The sequence below is a fragment of the Drosophila subobscura genome, chromosome J (genome assembly GCF_008121235.1).
Source record: "Drosophila subobscura isolate 14011-0131.10 chromosome J, UCBerk_Dsub_1.0, whole genome shotgun sequence".
Classification (NCBI taxonomy): Eukaryota; Metazoa; Arthropoda; class Insecta; order Diptera; family Drosophilidae; genus Drosophila; species Drosophila subobscura.
In genome coordinates this window covers 9975296-9995162 of record NC_048532.1, presented here as the reverse complement: position 1 = coordinate 9995162, position 19867 = coordinate 9975296, and the positions used below count along the sequence as shown (strand labels likewise).

The window sequence follows — 19867 nt, the reverse complement described above, 5'->3', positions numbered from 1 at the left end:
CAGTGCACAGTGCACTGGGCGAAAAATTAGGTGCAAAAAGCGGGAGTACATTTACCCATGAATTGGTGGAGAAAAATTGCATAAAATGGGAGGGAAAACATTAAATTGTGGAACTGCCAGGAGTATTTCGTGGCCTCTGGTACTTAATATTGCTGAACAGCTTGATCTTTCGGTTAAATGCAACCCTGTGCATCTCTCATACGGCAAATTATATCATATAATGGTTAAGAAAAACAATTCCCTGAAAAAAACCCTCTCAGAGTTATTTTTTAGACACAAAAACCAACGGCAAAGTGCCCAAAATTCTCGCTCCTTCTGTTAACAAAATACCTAAAAAATCTCCCCATTATTTTCTCTCAGTGTTGCACAGCTGTGGCTTCGCCTTGTCACCGCTCAAGCGCGCTGCTGCAGAGGTAGCAAAAAAAAGCGACTGAGCAGCGGAGTGAAGAGGAAACGAAGAGCCGCAGAGGAGAGACAACCCTCAAAGTTGCGTTCGTAGAGCTCCCATTTTGCATGCTCCACACACTGCGGAGTGCCGAAGTGGAGTCTGGAGTCTGGCAGTTGTTCAGAGAAATGTTCGAGACTGACGTAGAAACGCATCCGCAACATGCTTCAGCTTTTTGTTCTCTTTTCCCATCTGCATGCGCCGCAGCCTGTGGAAAATTGTCAACCGTTTGATTGCGTAATTGATTTAGCAACAAAAAAGAGGAAGTCTCCTTCCCGCGCTCTCCCCTCTCTGACAATCCGTTTGAGGTCGTTGGCTAATTAAGTTGCGCCCCAAAAATGTGACAGCGAAGGACTCGAACGTTTTTTCCTCGTTATCGTTCTGGTCATAAATGAAACCAAAAAAGGAATCCTCCGCCCCACTCAAGCGTTTTCAATTGCGAGTGCTTGGGGAATAAGTTTACGATCGCTGCTGGTTTTTTTTTGTATATTTTCAGCTCCTGCTCCTTGCCTCTGGCACATTAATTTTTATGTCGCATTTAAAATAAATTTTTGGCTAGGCAAAAATAAAATATAATTCGGCGCGGCCGCCATTAAAAAGCAGACACCAGCCGCGTTTAACTATAAAAAAAATGAAATAAACATATAAGCAGCAAAGATACTTTAATATCTGACGGGTAGCACACGATTCCTATTTTTGGTGCTCCTTTTTTTATTGAAAAGAAAATGAAACTCGGGGGGTGGGCATGGGTGGAGTTGGGTAATGGGTAACCTGTGCCACAGAGCCTGTCAGCAAGCGTTTCAATCACATTTTGTCAATGTTGCAGCTGGGTCAGAGGTCACAGGAGTGAGAGAATAAATCAACGAAGCTTTAAACTAGAAAATAATTACTAAGGAAATAATTGCCATTATAGAAATTAATTTTTTTTAAATTTTCAACTACAGAGAACCTAAAAATAAAATTAAAAATGCATTAAAATGCTTAAATTATTTAATATAAAATATGAATTATAATTTTAAAAGACCTTTGGAGAGGTTTGCCATTATAGAAAAAGTATTTTAGAATCTTTAAAAACTCCGAAAAGCACAAATTATGCACTAAAATTAATTATTTTATTTATATTTTATGTGAAAAAATCAGAGACAAAACCAAAAACGAATTTTGCAATAAATTGCCAGCTTAACAAATAATTTAAGTAACTTTTAAGCTTCAGTAGAGCCACAAAATATGCATTAAAAATGATTACTTTATTTATGTGCTATTTAAAAAATAAAAAATTAATGCTCATGGAATGTAAAACTTTCGTTTGAAATTTGTTGACAACTTTGAACCAATTTTTCCGCCACTTCCCGCCTGCATATAAAGTTTTTGTGTGTTCAAAATATTTCGCCAATTTCCAGCAACTTTCAGCCACGCCCATAAAATTAGCTCTTTAACGCCCAAAAGAGTCAGAAATTGGAACAAGCGGAGAGGCGGCGGCAGAGGGAGCATTATGACAGCGGCTTATTTGAAACGAATTTTAATTAAAACACAGCGGAAAAGTTTGCCCCAAAACCCATTCGTGGCCAGGATCAAGAAAGTTTTCAGCAACGCGCCACTTAAAGTTTTAATCCACGAGCTGTGGGGCAGAGCACAAAATGCATTTGAAATCGCAACACAGGAAGGATCAAATCAACTCGATTCTGCTGAGTCTGGTGCCCAGATCGAGGCGCTGGAGATTGCGTAGACGCTGCAGGCAGGAGGGCCGCGTGCGGTACCACATGAGGTACCAGTGATCATCGAAGGGGAAGACATAGTGATCGGCGAATAGCTTGAGCAGAGCCTCCCGCATCGAGCGGCCGTAGCCCCGCTGCCAGGTATCATTGTCCGCCGTGTACTCCGAGTGGCGTATAAAGTAGAAAATGATCCAATTGGAGACGGTCAGATACGGCGGCATCACGTACTTGTACACCAGCCAATAGCCCACGATAATGGGATAGGAATTGTGGGGAAGCCCGCCGCCTCGTAGATCGCGTACACATGGTAGCAGGTGCCAAAGAGCGCCATGTACATGATCAAGCTGATGTGAATCAGAATGAAACCCTTGAGCAGATGATGGTGCCGCCAATGGGAGAGTTGATGGGCCACAAAGGCGGCCACCTGGTTGTCGCTCAGCCCCATGTTGAGCTCCTCGGGCAGCAGTTCATCCAGCGGCATGGCGCGATTCAGTATGAGATTGTCGAGGATCACAAGACGCTTGCAGCAGCCATAGCCCCACACATAGGCCGTGGCATTGGCAATGTGAAAGGTGTGCATGAGCGTCACACGATTGGCGGGGAAATTAAACTCCTCCAGGACGTCCAGCAGCTGAGTTCTCAGCGAGCCTTCGGGCAGCTGGATGCTCTTGCCCAGGCAGGGCAGTCCGAAGAGCGTAAAAAAGAGTAGCCCCAGCAGCGAGACGGCAAAGAGGAAGCCCCAAATCCAAAACACGAAGTAGTAGCCCCCATAGATCTCAATGTACAGAAAGACGGCGGTCAGCGGGATGAGCAGCACCTGGACAAAGACAATGACAAAGGCCAAGGCACAGATGACACCCACCAGCGGTGGCGCCTGCTCCGGATCCACATTGTAGCGATTGTCCAGCGCCAGTTTCTCATAGAAGACCAGCGGCAGGGTGCGCAGCACCATGTACGTGGAAAACAGCGCCATGTAGGCCAAGTTGCGCCACACAATCTCACCCACGTTCCCGTACAGCGCCATGGTGCGGTCCCAGAGCACGTGGAAGACACCAAAGTACAGCTCCATGCAGCTGAAGATCGCATCGAAGACGTAGCCCATCAGCTGCCGCTCCACGGCGTGCATTTCCGTGTCCTTGGCCGCCTGAAAGGCCGCCGCTGACATTACATTCCGCATCTGCCGCGGCGGCTCCTCGGCGCGGTTACACTTCCGCAACTGCCGGCAGCACAGCACCACATGGAAGAGATTGTGCAGCAGAATGCTGCAGCAGAGCACATGGCGCAGCATCACTGGATCGCTGAGGCTTATCTTGTCCGGCACCACGCGCAGGCCAATGGTTTCATCCATGACAATCATGGGCACAGCGGCCATGGGATCTTGGTAGAGGGAACCCATGGGAAGGCAGTTAGAACCAATTTATCGTTGGAAAATTTATGGAATAATTATCTCTGTGTTGGAATAGTTAAATTTTCTTGAAATGCAAAGCAAACTGGGGTTTGTTTGAGGATCTAAAAGGGTTTTAGCTGCTAAAATTCTCCTCTCGTATTTGCTCATGCCTAAATTCACCTTGTGGAGGAGCAATAACTTATTCCCCACGCTCTCTCAGCATGCAGAAAGCCGCGCGCTAGAAAGGGATAGAGATAGAGTAGGTATCACCGAAAGAGATTGCACTGTGGTGAGCGGCCGAGCGAAGAGCGGCGCTTAAGCGCTCTCTTGCGTGTGTTTGCTGAGCAACGCTTTAAGAGCGCCTGGAGACACTTTTTAAGAGCCGTTGAATTGGAACGCTTTTGAAATTTGTTGTGAAATTGTAAGAATCAATGAAAATTCTACAACTACGAATCTTATGTTCAATATTATCAATCTACAACATATTTCTTTTATCTCTAATTTCTCATCAAATCATCCGCCAAGATGTAGATGTAGCATTAAAACAGCTCACAAATCCCGCTGTCGCCCCTTTCCAAAGTGTTTCAAATGAAACGACAGATCCCCAGCGAGCGAGCGAGAGAGAGAGAGACTTTATTTGGCTTTGGATTCTGTTCTCGAAGCCGTAGATTAGAACCCAAAATCCTTGGCGCCAAGGGAATTACACATTGGGTGGGATATACTCGTATATTTTTGTGTAATGTTTCTTTGTAGTTTGTTTGCAATGATGAGACCAAGGGCTTTGCAGCAGATTGGTTGGGAATTGTGTTGCCAGGCTGGCTGACTGCTTTGATGGTTTGGCCCCCCACCCAACCCCAAACCATAACCAGTAGCTGCCACACATATGAGGCGCGAACACCCACTTGGCATCTCTAATTAGTAGAATTTAATCTTCACACTATGGCAACGAACCAGCGAACCTCCGACCTCTGACCCCGCAGCAGCTCCATTCCAGCTTCAAGCTTCATGTGTTTGTAGCTTTACCCCCTTCATTCCACCCATTGCGTTGCTCATTATGAAAAATTTCAAATTAAAACAAGAAAAGAGGCAGAAGGATGAGGAGGCTGAAGGCCGCAGCTTTGGATACACTTTAAGATAATTTATAGAAATTCTGAATTTAATGAAAAATTCAACAAAGTTGTGTGCAATAGAGGGAAAATATTAAATTGTGAAGTTTGCTTGGGTTTTAGTTACAAAAATTAAGTTATTTCTGAGGAAAAGTGTGAAATTTTTGGCAATTGCTTCGCATTAAAGTTTCAGAAATGATTTAAAAAATAATTACAGCCTGCAATTGGTCAGATTTGGAGGTAATTTTCGAAGCATAAATTGAAAAAAGAATTTAAAAAAGTTAAAGATTAAATAAAAAAATTGCACAAATTATTTTAAAAATAATTCCAACCTCTCTTTGTTGAAGCGGCAATTAAAACACTAATTAGAGAAATTAAAAATGAAATAAATAAATCACAATTTAGCAATTTTCATGCCTAAAAGTTGTATAAAAAATAAAGAGCAAGAAAACCTTTTAAAGGTCCATCCATAAATCGAAATCCTGAGGCTGGCTACTCCTCTGCTAGTTTGTGTCACCAAAATCGCTATGCCCCTCCAACGAAAGAGTATGCAAAAAAGGAACGGCAAAGGCGCAGCCAAAGGAATATCAAAAAGGGGCAGCCAAGGGGGCATGCCAAGGCACAGGAAAAAGCGTCAGCCAAAGTGTGGGGCTGTGGGCAGGCTGTGTCGTGGTTCCTTGGTTTCCCTGAACAAAGTAAAAGTTTTCTCAGAAGAAGTAACGTCGTGGCAGCGCCATCAGGATTTGCATAAATACCAGGACATGCATGTGTTTGTGTCTCAGTGTGTGTGTGTTGGTATCACACATCATGATTACATAATTTAGCTATTAAAACAGCGCCAAGTGGCTGTGGAGCAAGACTTAGGTAGAACGAGCGGCTTATTTATGCCTCAACACGCCGTTTGCCGCAGCTTCAAAGGATCCACTGGAGCGGGCAGGGACTTAGGGGGGGTGTGCAGTAGGCAGCAGTGGTTTGGAGGAGGGGGGGTTGGGTGACTGTATTCCAGTTCAACGGCACACATGTGCACTTGATTTACTCATTAGCGTTACTTTTCTGTTCATAATAGGGCGCTTACCCAAGCCGGAAACCGCAGAGCGAACCCAAAAGAGAACCAAAAATCCCCCAACCCCAACGCCAAACGCCCACGCTGAGGAAACAACAAGCAGCCCGCACCCGCAGCACACCAAACCCCACCACACCACTACCCAACCCCACCACAGAGCGAAGTTTCCCACCCCACAGCGACGCTTCGTTCTCGGCTGCTCTGCTCTGTTCTCTTCTCTAACGTTCCATTCCATTTGGAAACATTCTGCGATGCGTTGGTATAAGCCGCTTAGGCGTATCCTTTGTGCATGTGTAATTGTGCCGCGCACACACACATCCAACACACACACAGCCCCACGACTAAGCCCTAATAATCCTCACTATTTGCCCGAAAGATGGTGGCAGGAGGAGCAGCAGGAGCAGCAGCAGCAAAAAAGGTAAAACCCGTAGAAACTGCGTAGCCAGGACCCAAACCCTGCTAAAAGTCACAATTTAATGTTTCACATTTGCCTGCGGGTGGGAAGCAACGGGGGGAGTTGCCCTTGGCTACCACTTAAACTGGAAATGATAAAGGAAAAGGCAAGAGATGCGCCTTATCGGTAGAAATAACTTCGAGAAATATTTATTCTTAGGGCAGGAAATGTATTTATGTAGCTCATGTGTGGGTTGCAAGTTGCAGGAGAAATTTATCTGGTTGACAATCTTAAAAACCTTGACAACATTAACTCTTATTAAGTTTTGCGATATGTGAAAGGAAGCCTTAAATGAAGAACCCACAACAGGATAAAAAAGAGGACAAAGGAACAGGGAAGCGTAGAGTTATAACAATAAATTATCTAGGGAAGTGGAACTGCTATAAAGAAATTATTTTACAGGGAGAAGTTGGGTACTTTTGGCAGCAGAAGTTGATTCATAAACTGGTGTACCATTGGCACCAAGTAACAGCCAGAAATTTGTACATTTAAGGATAGTTTTTGAAAGTAAAAAATGTATTCCACGCCACAAAACGGTATCTCCAAGGAACTCCATTGAACTCATGGAAAGAGGTTCTGCCACAGATTTCCCTTCCTTAAAACCTTCTCCAACCTTTCCCGACTTTTCCCTGAGTTATAGCCAAGAAAATCCCTCCAAAAATATATAATTATAGAACAGAATTTACCTGCAAAGTTGATATACAGTGGCGGAAAAAATAATAGAAACGACATTTTTTTTCGATCTTTTCAAAATTTTGTTCAGGGAACATTTTTTTTTTTTAAGTTTCATAATTTGTATTAATAGCCTGCATAACAATGTTTCAAAATGTAACAAAAAAATAATTTAAAAAAAACTCGATATACCAGAAATTAATTTTCATAGTTTTTAGGCCCGGAAAAAATAATAGAAACGAAGTCTAATTCTTTCATAACTTTTCTTAAAACGGTTTAAATTGAAGTATATTGGTAACAATGCATAAACTAACGGCAAAAGAAGATATAAAATAACTTTTCCCGTTGATCCGGTTGTGTTTGTTGTTGTTAGAGTCTCAGAATGGGGTGCGGAGGACATTGTACGGATTTTGAAAGAACAAATATCCTTACACCAGGATATGAAGGTCACACAACGTCAGATAGTGTTACTATTCCAAAATGGGTTTTAATAAAAGCTTTTTCGACGATTAAGGACAAAAAATAAAGAAACACATGCGGAAGAATGCACGCAACATCGGCTTGGTTCGACACGCCACCTTGTTCAAAAATCAAAAAAAAATTCTTTCTCTCTTCGGAAAATTTGAAAAACGATCTCAATGCATCGGTTAGTAGTCGTACTATATAAAATAAGTTGATACAAGTCGATACAAAATTACACGTAGATGAAATGGACATACCTAAGCACGAATATGAGATTCAGAAAGGTACTCAATGCCTCAAGGTGCATTTATTTCGTATAGTCAAAAAAAAGTGCTGTAGGCAAATGAAACTAAAGTCAATTTGCTCAGATTTGTTAGGAAATCTCATATTAGGCACCTTAATACAACTTCCCACGACCAAATGTACCCAGGACGAAATAAATGCACCTTGGTGCATTGGGTACCTATCTGAATATCGTTTTCGTAAGTATATACATCTACTTTAGCTTTGTGTAATTTTTAATCGACCTAAATCAACCTATGTCATAAAGTACGACTACTAACCGATGCATTGAGATCGTTTTTCAAATTTTCCGAAGAGAGAAAGAATTTTTTTTTGATTTTTGAACAAGGTGGCGTGTCGAACCAAGCCGATGTTGCGTGCATTCTTCCGCATGTGTTTCTTTATTTTTTGTCCTTAATCGTCGAAAAAGCTTTTATTAAAACCCATTTTGGAATAGTAACACTATCTGACGTTGTGTGACCTTCATATCCTGGTGTAAGGATATTTGTTCTTTCAAAATCCGTACAATGTCCTCCGCACCCCATTCTGAGACTCTAACAACAACAAACACAACCGGATCAACGGGAAAAGTTATTTTATATCTTCTTTTGCCGTTAGTTTATGCATTGTTACCAATATACTTCAATTTAAACCGTTTTAAGAAAAGTTATGAAAGAATTAGACTTCGTTTCTATTATTTTTTCCAAGACAAAAGCGTGGTCTTCATACAAATCAGGATACACTGCTTACAAAACGTATGAAAGGAGCCCTAAAGAGGGTCCTATATAAAGCCCTAATATCCTGCAACAAAACACACTTGCTTTGATGTAAACAACTTTCACCAAAAACAAAATATTTGGATTCAAGTGTAAATCGCCTGTCGTTTCTATTATTTTTTCCGCCACTGTATTTCGTGGCCATTCATCTCAGTCTACGCCGCCTGAACGCTACCTCAATGAAATGCCACAAAAAACCTCATAATTATCCAAATTTGAAGCCGCAACGGAATCAAATTGGAATCAGGTAATCGATAGGCCTCTCCCCCTGCCATTGTTCAAGTGTTCTGCCGACAACTTTTCGGCTTAACACTCGTATTTTTGGGGCCTTGTCATCCATTATTCCAGATAAGATCGGAACATGAATGCAGGACCGGTTTCCGTTTTCGTGATAAGAGGATTTTAAATTAATAATTCACTTGCCGCACGAACGTGGAAAAACGTTGGAAAATTGCTCAATTTTCCGTGCGAGCAGAGTGAAAAGAAAATGAAACGAAAAAGAAAGAGAAAGAGAAAGAGAAATTTATGCTAATTTGCAGCAACTATCACTGGCCAGGCAAGGCGGCAACAGCAACAACAAAACCCGATGGTCATGTAAGAGTCCAAAAACGGAGGCAGAGGCAGCGACGCGACGTTGGCGGCGTAACGAAGTAACCTAATTAATTTGTGGCACTCATTAGCAACAATTGAAAAGCCAAAGCCAGCGGAGAGCCACCGCCCCCGCCCGTCACTCGTCCAGCCGTCAACCCAAAGCAGAAGTTGGGGCAAAGTGGAGCTCCTGCCACTCCCACCAGCCCACTGCCAAAAGCGGCAAAACTTTATTGGAATAAATGTTAAGCATTAAAAGTAGACTTGCAGATGCTCTAACTTTGCTTTAAATAAATCTTTAACTAAAGAACTTCAACATTCCCACAATTTTAACTTATTTAATGCACGTCACGTGACTCACGAACTGCCCAACGATTTACCACAATTTATTTACCTAATATTCAATTAATTTTACATATTCTCAGAGTACAAGCCGCTGACGTGATCTCATTGACAATACAATCCGCACACGATTTGTAGTTAAAGTATCAATAAATATTGCTGATTGCAGCCATAAATAAATGTGTAACGTGACTCGAAGTCTCTTAATAGAATTTCACGTTTTACTTGTGATGAAAATTACATAAATTTCGATCAATCACGATCAAGGGAGTTCTTTTTTAGCTGATCCTTTGCTTTCTCTACGATATTCCAGCCCTAAAAAGCTGCCAAAATAAGCCCCTGACAGCATCAAACCCAACCCAAATTTGCTTCTGTTCTCATCTCAATTATGTGCCTGATTTTTACTCAGCGCGCAACCTTTATGTCTCGTCAGCATATCAATTAAGATTAATGTCCCCACATCAATGGGCAACCATTTCAAGATCATTTATAAGACAACTAAATTGAATGCAAAGACAGACAGCCAGAAGTCTGCGGAGCATCATCGATCAATCAGTTCAATCAGGCGCTCTGTTTGGACTTCCTGTGACCTCTGGCCCTCTGGCCCTCTGCCCTGCCATCCTAATGATCTTTTCTCAGGTAGTGGTGCCACTTCTCACGCTCTCTTTCGCTCGGACTCTTGTGCAAACCCATGGACCCCGTGGCTAATTGGCAGGTGTAAGGGCATCAAAATACCAAAAAATGTTAACTAATTTTCGGCTTTGTTGCGTTGACGTGTGAAGAGGAAAGCGGGCTGCGAGCTCTGGGTCAGTTCTGGGTCCACACTCCTCCTCCTCCTCCTCCAGTTGCTGCCTCACCTGACGCTGCCCCGTCCGTTTGCTGCCACTTAGTCAGCCTTGTGCGTGCCCTGGCCCTATTCGAGGCGCTGTCAGTCGTCACTCAAGCAAACCCCAGAGCAAACCCCACAGACCTGCGAACCTGCGGCTACGCATGACATTTTTTGTGTTTGTAACATTTCTAGCAGCGATATGCAAAATCATTTGACCCGCTCCCAGGCCCATGCCCAGGCCCAGAATCGACGCTGATCGCTATCTGAGCGCTAATATATGCGTGGGTTGCCGCTGCCACAAATGCCTTTGCCTTTGCCTTTGCTCTTGGTAATGCATAATTCGAGGCACTTTTCCGGCCCAGGGTGGTGGTGCGGCCACAGCCAAGGGTGGCCAGCGACCGGTGGCCATTGGCCACAATCGAGACTTTTGTTTTTCTTCTCTTTTTTTTTGTTTGCCTCGCTGGGAAAATCATTTAATTAACATTTTCAGGCCGCCTTCGAGGCGCAAAATAATCACGCATATGCGTGGTATTCCGCGGCACAGTGGGTGTGATAGAGAAAATTGTACTCACTTTGGCATAAACAAGTGTCCCTGTGGGAATGGGCTTAGCGTTGAAAATATTGGAGCACTCGATGTAATGCAGGTACTGAGCTGAAAGAAGAAATTAAATAAAAATTAATTAATTAAATTGATAATATTAATATTAATAATGGAATATGATTAAGATATTCTAAGGCGATCCGATCAGGGTACATTTTGTCTACTAATTTTGTCTACAAAAATTTGCAATCTAATATTTATTTTTCTTATAAGAATATTATTTTTGCTAAAGCTAAGTTGAAATGCATTAAAAATCTACAAAATCCACTACATATTGACGTAATTTTTGCACATTTTTACACGCGAAATTCACTTCAAGAATAGTTTGATTTATTGGTTTTAAATAATAGTTTACCCAATTAAAAGAAAAACCATTTAAAAGTCAACTAAAAAGTCATATTAATGAGCAAATTTCAAGGATTAATATATAGATTGCTTATCCCTGTACAAATTATACAAAAAAAACCTGTTTTGCATACAAAATTATGCAGAATATATATTTAGAGGCTCTATAAAGGCACCTGAAATTCTTAAACATTGTAAATAATCATTCATTCTCTCTCGTCTTTATGCGTCTCCCTATCTCATAATACAATCAAATTTATGAGCACTCAAATGTCCAGCAGCAACCACTGTATCGGCCGTTACTGTCAGCTGTTCCCATTGAGTGACGCCGCGAATGGAGGGAGTAGGCCCTTTTTTTGTTTTGGCGTAAATTATGATTATGAGAAATGCAAACGCGCTATTCAAGGCAGTTCCCAAAACGTCGGACTCTTTGTTGGGGTGGGAGAGTTATGTAAATACATTTAATTTTTTAGTTTTCTGGCCACATCCTTCAACATTTTGCGGCCACTTGGGGCATTTGCATATGATCGAGGGTTGGGAGAGGGCAGTCGACTGTTGCTGCGGATACGCATTTGAAGTATGAACAGTTCTAGTCGGGCTGGCTGCATGGTTATTGCCTTTGATTAATCACCGAGCGGGTGGTCGCTCCATACATGGTCGAGCTCTTTTTGTGGCCCCTTAAGTGTGATATTTGTAACACTTTGCCGAGCCATTGTTGGGCCAGCTTTTCGAGCTCTGCCTTGGATCTGGCTAATTAGCCCATTACTCCATTATTGTTGCTCTGGCAAAAAGGGTTTCCTCCATCCAACTTCTTACCTTTTACCATTTTTTTTCTGCCCTCTTCCTCGCCTGTTGTTGGGCTTCGTCGCACACGTGTGCGGCTGGACGCCGGCGTGGCTCTTTGTGTATGGCTTTCAAATCTGCGCAATAAATTCCAATTTTGTGGCCTAATGAATCTAAAAGAGCCGAACGACCATCCGCCCAGTCCGAAAAGGGCCGCAATTAGCGCGGCGCCAAAAGCCAAAAGCCAAAAGCCATCCAAATGCCTGCCGACAGCGCCCAATTCAGAACTCCCATCCACGAGGTAGCAGCAGAACCCAAATATGACGGCATTCGAATTGCGCGTAAAATCGTAAAAATAAAATTAAATATTACATAATTTTTCCCAGATTAATTGCTATTGAAATTGAGGCACTTTCAGGTAATGCGAGTGCAACAAATATAAAAATCTATTTGCAAAATTAAACCCCCTCTGGGGGCACTTTATCTTCAGTCGAGACTGTAAGTAGGAAGTGAATTGACGGACTAATTGGACAATGGTCTGGTTCTGCAAGGTTGTCTGTGGGTTGTTAGCGAAACCTCTTGATGGAGGGTCATGTAAGCTCTGGGATGAAGGCAAAGATATGAAGAGAAAGGCCTTTGATTTACATTTAATGGGTGATTTTTGATGCATTAAATGGTAAATTATATATTTCTTGTTAGCAATTGTTTGGATTGTATTTCAAATAGATATTTGAATACATCTCCCCTATTAGAATGTACATTTAAGGAACATCCTGGAATAATCCTACTAAAACCCTTCAAACAGTCGGAAATTGTGCTTAAATCACATAATTAGGTTCCTAATATCCACTTAAGGGAAAACCCAGCGGAAAGTCTTTGCTTTTAAAAGGCATATTATTGCCAGCCCCCAAATTCTCCTTTAGCTATTTTCTTTCATAAATTTCCCACCTAAAATAAATGCTTTTAATATTATTTTTCGTATTCAAATTCGCTTTAGATTATGATTTTTATTTAGTTGTAAATTTATTACAGAATTTCTCAAACTTCCTAAGAATTTCCCATAAAAATAAATGAATTTATCTTTAAAGTTCCCTTTCTATTGGTAAAAACTTCAAAAATTCTCTAAAAACAGCAACAACTTTTTCCATTTCAAAAATTAACCAATTCAATTCCTTGCACAAATACCACTTCGATATCAACTGGCAATAAAATGCTACCAAAGTGTAACACAACTTTCACGAGCTGCCCCCGCAGCCCAAATTAAAGTCGAATCTCGTTAACTGCGTCGACAATTTGCGAGCTTCAAACCCTTCCCCCGTGACCGCACGCCGGGCGGGCATCCATCAGGCATCCAAGTGTCGGGCTGTCATATAAGACCCCTGGAAATGAGAGAGGAGCAAATCTGCTAGGCTCAAGGAATTTATGCATTTCGTAGGGTCCTTCCCGAGACACTGCCTGGCCCGCACGCATAAGTTTCAATTTTCGTTTAAGCCTTGGTTTTTCGGGTGGGGACCAAAGGACTTTGTTGTTCTCATAAGCCCATTGATTAATTTGAAATTTATGATGCGACTGCGGATCGCAGGGCATCCATAACTTTTGCTCTGCGGTTGGCAGCACACCCAGCACCCCGCCCTGTGCCCTCGTCCTGCTGCTTCCTGGAATGTGTTCTCATCTTTCACTCTCTCACGGCTCATATACATTTTAATTAAACGTCGCAACACCGGAAGAAGAACACCAAAAGCAGCAGGCAGCAGCCGCAACAACAACAAAAACACTTGACAATTTCACGTTAATCCTGGTCACAGGAGCTGCCTGGGTCCCTCTGCTGGCCACGATTCCTGCCCATTTTTCGGTGCTGCCCATAATCATAAACATCGAGCCGACATTTCGGAAGAGGTGTGGCGGGGGAAGGGGCTGATTGGAATGATGCACGGAGAGAAATTTAGTGAAAATGGGAAAAAAAACAAAGACAATTTAGGAATATATACAATTAATCATTAATATGAAAATATGAAATGTAAATTTAAGGAAATTAAATAAAATTATTTTGTGAAATAATGAATGAAAATATTTAATTTAAAAAAAAGTTAAATTCAATGAAAATATTAAATCTAATAATTTTCAAATTAAATGAATCTATTTTTCATCTAAGATTATTTATTTATATATTTATTAAAATTAAATATTTTCATAGACATTCAAACAATTTTCAATTAAATTTTTTTCTATTAAAAATTTACATATTTATATTAAATATATTTGCGGCAAAATGACAAATATTTATTTATTTAATCTATTTTGAGTGTTTAAAGTCTATTTATTATTTTAATTTATATTTAAATCAAAGTAAATTCCATTATGTACCACTCAAACATTTTTTAATTTTTAATTTGTATGTAAAATTAATTTTTAAATTTAAATATGGTTTTATTTATTTTTCTTTGCGTCTTAAATTAAAATTTGTTTTATTTAAACACAAACTAAAATCGGAAATTAAGTTAAAAGTAAAGAAATAAATTTGTATTAAATATTTTCTCCATCATTATCAAGTTCCCACTTTTGCCACTCTTCCCCTTCTTCTTGTACACTGATCTCTGACTTAACAACTCTAAATGTAACTCCTAATTTCTCTCAGTGCCCGGTCAGGGGGCATCTGACTGCGCTGGCTCCTCGGCTATCGGTGCGGGTATCGTACGAGTACATGCGACTTAATTACGCGTGCCAAGCCGAGCGGCTTTTGTTATTATCATTCAGTCAGCCGGTTACCGGTTCCACTAACCACCGTGCCCCCCGTCCCCGTCTCTACTTTAGCTTTCGACCACCTCCCGTGGTATCCTTTGGTCCTGCTGCTGCTGCTGCTGCTCCTTTGTTGCCCTCTGCCCATTGATGATAATGTTTGAGCGTCGACGCTGAGCATTGGCTGCGCTTAATGAATTTATTTGTTACGCATGGCGTACTTTGAATTGGCGTCCATGTCAGGACACACACACACACAGAGAGCGAGAGAGCGAGAGCAAAAGGAAGCTGAAGGCCTGTGCCTCATTGTCCTGCCTGCCTTAATGAAATCCATTATTACGAAACCCATTCCCAGAGTCACACACACACACACACAAAGAGCAGGAGAGACGCGATACCGAGGCCAAAGTAAATACACTTATTACGAAAAGTGTTGGGCCCAACCCCCGAGGAATGGTACATAAAACGCAGCAGGAGCAGGATATTACGCACAGGCGAATGATGTGCGACGTTCCAGGTCCCAAGCCCAAGTCCAGGATGGGCTTCAGCGAAACGGAAATGGCAAATGGCCAAGGCAATGGCAATGGCACTGTGGAATGTATTATATAAGTATTTTATTCGCCCAGCCATCTGATAACGTTGTCCGTTCTATGAGATGCAAATTGTAACCCCCCGACAGCGACAATTGTCCCATAATCCACCCAGGACTCTGTCCTCACTCCCCTCAAGCCAAAGGGCTCTTGAGGCGCCTGCAATTTCCAATTGAATGTTTCGCACATTCAGGAAACTATCCCAAATGGTTGCTTAATGTGATGCCTAAACTTTGATATGCCAAAATGCAATAAGTATTCCCCGCCTGGATATATTTTGTACACAGATGTGGGCCTTAAAGGTTAGCGGCTTATTGCTGCTTCATTGGCTCTTTATTTAATTGGAAAACTTCCATGGAATGCTCAGAAATATTTGCTCTGCTTTATGCCGATATTTACTAATTTATTTTGCCATATTTCTAGCAGTTGAAGCCTGTTTTGAGAGCCTTTTTATACGCCTTCTTATGTAAATTAATTTCATTGAAATGTCTCGCCTTTAAGCTATTCCAAATGCTACACAAAAAGGGTGAAGCCCATAAATTTTGCAACCATTTGGCACCCTTTTCTTTCCCTCCCCCTGTGGCAGCTGAATGGAATATTCTGATTAAGATATTTTGTGGTCAGCGAAGCTCCTTTTGTGAACTGTTCCTGCATATAATTATGCTGCCCCCACCCGTATGTGGCTCATTCATCACGCTAACAACGTCCGAGAAAAGTATCTGGAAGATTGTTAGCACTTTTCCTGACAACAAGGCAGGGGGCGGTGGTCAAGTTGCGTGGCGAGTTATTTATGTTGGACAGCGGAGAGGCGGCTAACTATTAAAACTAACTACTTAGCAAACACCACACCATGGAACCCTCTACTCGAGGCAACCCCACCATCTAGACTCCAGAGTAAACTTTTTCGGCAAAGTGCCATTTAGTTAAACATTCTGACACATGATAAATGAGTCATAGACCTCGCTCGTGTGATAGATTCGGCCAAAAGAACTGAAAGCAAGACACCATTAGGTCAAGCATATGCCGGATACTCCTCCATGAAGTCCGGGTTCGGGCAATTAAACAGACCAGAGACCAGAGACCAGAGAGAGAAACATGTAAATCAGCAGCATCCGAGCAAACGGAAGCGAAGCGGGGGAGAACTCATTAAATAGAAAGCATTTAATGCGTGTCTAGATACAGATGAAGATAGTTCTCATAGATATGTAGACCCCGAGCCGGTAATAGAATGTCAGAAGCAGCTGACGGAAGACAGCAGCAGCCAAACTTCAGGATAAGAGGGAAGCTCGGTGCCAAATTGAATGAGCGAGTGCCAGAGAGATATCAGGAGTCAGAGTTTGAATCGGCAACGAAAAGCAATCATCATTATCATCATCATCCACCACGAATCTCGTTGGCAGGAAGGTCATTGAAGTTTTAATGATGGAGTTGTGTCAATGAATGAATGGATGGATGGGATGCGAAGGACACGCGAGATGTTGTTGTTCCCAGGGGGTTGTTGCTGCCCCTAACACCCCTGGAAACTTCCTTTAAGAGCTAAAGTAGCAAAGTAAACAGAGAACAATGCATGGCAGGGGGGGTTTGGGGCGTTCGTAATAGCCAAGTTTGATGCGAGAAATTGAAAGAGGGTGTCGTCGACTGTACACACACAGAACGTTATCATTCACCGGACCGGGGTATCTCTCTCTCTCTCTCTCTCTCTCTGTCCGCCGCTGCTCTTGCAACCCTTTAACATCTCTTTTCAGCACAAAAAATATTGTGAAACTTTGCAACAAAACAACTGAAAGGCAAACCCCTGCCCCAACTATTACCCAGAGAGTAATGGAAGCCAGGCAAAACTTTTGCGAACAATGTCAATAGAAACCTCCCTCGGGACAGCAGGAAAAGCAAGCAAGGGGTGTGCCGGAGAGGGGAAACTATGACTAGGGTCTTTGTACCTATCAGATGATTTGGATTCTAATTAAATGAATGGCCAAAACTTTGCAGAAACGAATGGGAAGCCAGAAAAAGAAGCACAGGAAGACGCTGCTTTTCAGTTCAAGATATGAGAATGGGTTGGGAAATATTTAGTTACGGGAATATACCAAAATGTTCTTGGGTATTTACAGGAGCCTAGCTATAGGAACTATTGCACCACTTTATACTAGTTTCCCTTGATTTATAAATCTATAAAAATTGCATAAACAAAAGAAATTAAACCGACAAGAACTAATGCAAACTTCTGTCTTACACTTATTGGAGCCTCTTCCTCGTTAAACCTTGTTCCATGTGGCACGTCCACAAATCATTTGAACGCCTCGCATGGTTTGTGTTTGGCGTTGGCTCAAAATCGGTGCAACAACAACAAAAAAGTTAATTAAACAGTTCCCCAAGTGCCTTGGCCAGTCGAGTGAGTAGAATCCCGGCGGCAGGGGGGGCTGGTGGTGAGTGCTGCAAATGCGTTGGCTGTCTATGGGTATTAGGCTTTATCAGATGTGCATTCATTCAAATGCACTTCCTTTGGCCGCTCACTCAACGGCGACTTCCCGTTAGCACCTAGTAGAGCAGGCCAGGCCAGGCCTAAGCCCGAACCGGGCCCCCGAGAGACCAGTCCGGCCATCAGATACGCATCAGTTGCAAAACTCAGGCAACTAAGTAAATAAGTAAACGCTCACTCACTCACTCAGGAGCTGCTGCTTAGCCGGGTACACAACAAGTAGAAGATATCTGCGGCACTGCGACTATGGAATACCCTGCCTGAAAATGGACTTCAATTTAAATTAATTCGAAATTAATTCTATGTTGTCAGTGGAGATTATTTAAAAGAAACACTTGACGAAAAATTAATCCCAACGTGGAACTGTTCCTCAGCCATAATTCTAATCAGCTTACATATTTTCAAACCTTTTCCATTTCCGCCTCTTACATACAACTTTCGAAACCGCATATACCCTATTATTCCATGACTACCCTGCACAGCTACAAAATTGCCAGCCCACTTCATTTAGAAGGCGACTAGGCGGAGGCAGCGGCAGCAGAGCAGCGTCGGGACAGAGCTTCGGGCACAAGGAAATGCTTTTGCAGCAGCGCTACAGCAGCAGCGACAGCTGCACGGCTAATCCGCGACAGGCTAAACAGTTGAACCGTTGCACGGTTGTACCCTCCCGGCGCGGAGAGGTGCAAAAAAGTAAAGAGAAAAGCATTGTGCGATGCATAATTGAGAAAAAAAAGAAAGAAAAACAGAAATAAAGAGTAGAAAAAACATCAGAAAAAAAAACAAAGCGGGTGGAGTAGAAGTCGGGGAGCTGGGCAATTGCAAAAATAACAAAAGACAATGACAGCGACGCGGACGCCAACGTCAAAGCTGACGCTGACTGCGACTGCAGCGTTGACAATGGCGACGTCCCGACGACGTGATGTTGGAAATTGAATAAAAATATGTATTTTTACTTACAAGTATTCCATACAACCAACGTCAACAGCAATTTCCACTAAAGTGCACGCAACGACAAACGGTAGCAGCACCAGCAACAACATCCACGGGCAACATCAGCCACAGCAGCAACACCTTCGAAATTGATTGACAAAAAAAACGAGCACACCAAGAAAGGAGAGCGCTTTCAATGCTTTCACGACTTTGAGTAAAATGCTTAGGGTCCGCTAATGGAAGGATGGTAGGCGATCAGAAGAAGAGAGAGAGAGTGAGAGCAGGAGAACAGAGCGCCGCAGTGAAGCTGAATGGAGACTGGCAGAGCAGTGCAAATGATGGAGAGAGAGGGACGGCAGCGAGGGGACTGACGTATCGAGTTGCTTCTCTAATGTGACAGCTCAATGCATTTTAGATGGCAATGACAAACTGAAATAGCAACAACAGTAAAAACACAGCAGAGCAGAGGCAGCGGCAGCGGCAGCGACAGCAGGAACAGAAATTGCAATTTATGTATTCCGCAAACGGACAGTGGAGCAAACAAGTTTTCATCTGCTGATAACTGTTTTAAAGGCAACAATGATTCCTAATTCCTATTTGAGGTAAATATGTATTAAATGTGTACATATTGACTGCATATGTACTTGTGTTTTGTATTTTCAGTTTCCATTCACTGGAAGGCCGGAATAGTTTTGTTTCTGCATAATCTTTTTCTACCCACTGTAAATTCGACAGTTCCAAAGACACACACACACACACACACGTAACTAACCGCTCTCCCGCACTCTCGCTCTCTGGCAATCACATTTAAAGGTAGCGCGAAATGACAAGAAGAGCGTGGAAAATCTTAACATAATAAGGAACCAGAAACAGAACGGGAACGAGCAATGGGTACCGTTGGCTGTGTTGTCTGAAGGGGCATGGAAGGAGGAAAAACAGGCAGCGCAGCCAAAACTGTGGCTAAAAATGCAGCGCAAACAACTTTGAACGTCAATTTGTCAACTTGAGGCGAAAATTGATGGCAAAAAAAATCTCTGCACCGCAACGCTGACGCAGGCAGAGCCAATTTCGGACTGCGACTCACTATGCTTGCTCAACAGAGGGGGGGGATCGGTTGCAAGGAGCCGGTTTGGTTTCCCGGGCTGCATGAAAATGTCAGCTTAATGCCGTTATCGTAGGTGCGGCAAACACGTCGCTGCCGACGTCGGTAGCAGCAGAGTGCCTGATAATGAGCCGTTAAGGCGCGATGGAGAGTAAAATAAGAAGAAGCAGGCAAGACAGACGC

The 19867-nt window shown here is 42.5% G+C and overlaps 1 protein-coding gene and 1 long non-coding RNA gene across 2 annotated transcripts in view; both read right to left on the bottom strand.

Moving 5' to 3' along the window:
• LOC117895182 overlaps positions 1–19015 on the bottom strand; it is a 47465-nt gene extending 28450 nt beyond the window's left edge. Inside the window, exons 1-2 of the long non-coding RNA XR_004648901.1 lie at positions 18610–19015; positions 10694–10773 (exon numbers count right to left, since the gene is read on the bottom strand). This is a non-coding gene — a long non-coding RNA (uncharacterized LOC117895182). The remainder of the gene's footprint in view (positions 1–10693; positions 10774–18609) is intronic.
• On the bottom strand, positions 2083–3557 carry LOC117895176 (CAAX prenyl protease 1 homolog). The gene is given in 2 exon segments (XM_034802638.1): positions 2083–2423; positions 2426–3557. Coding segments are annotated over 2 exon segments (1443 nt in total). The 5' UTR covers position 3557; the 3' UTR covers positions 2083–2111.
• Positions 19016–19867: the final 852 nt, after the last annotated feature.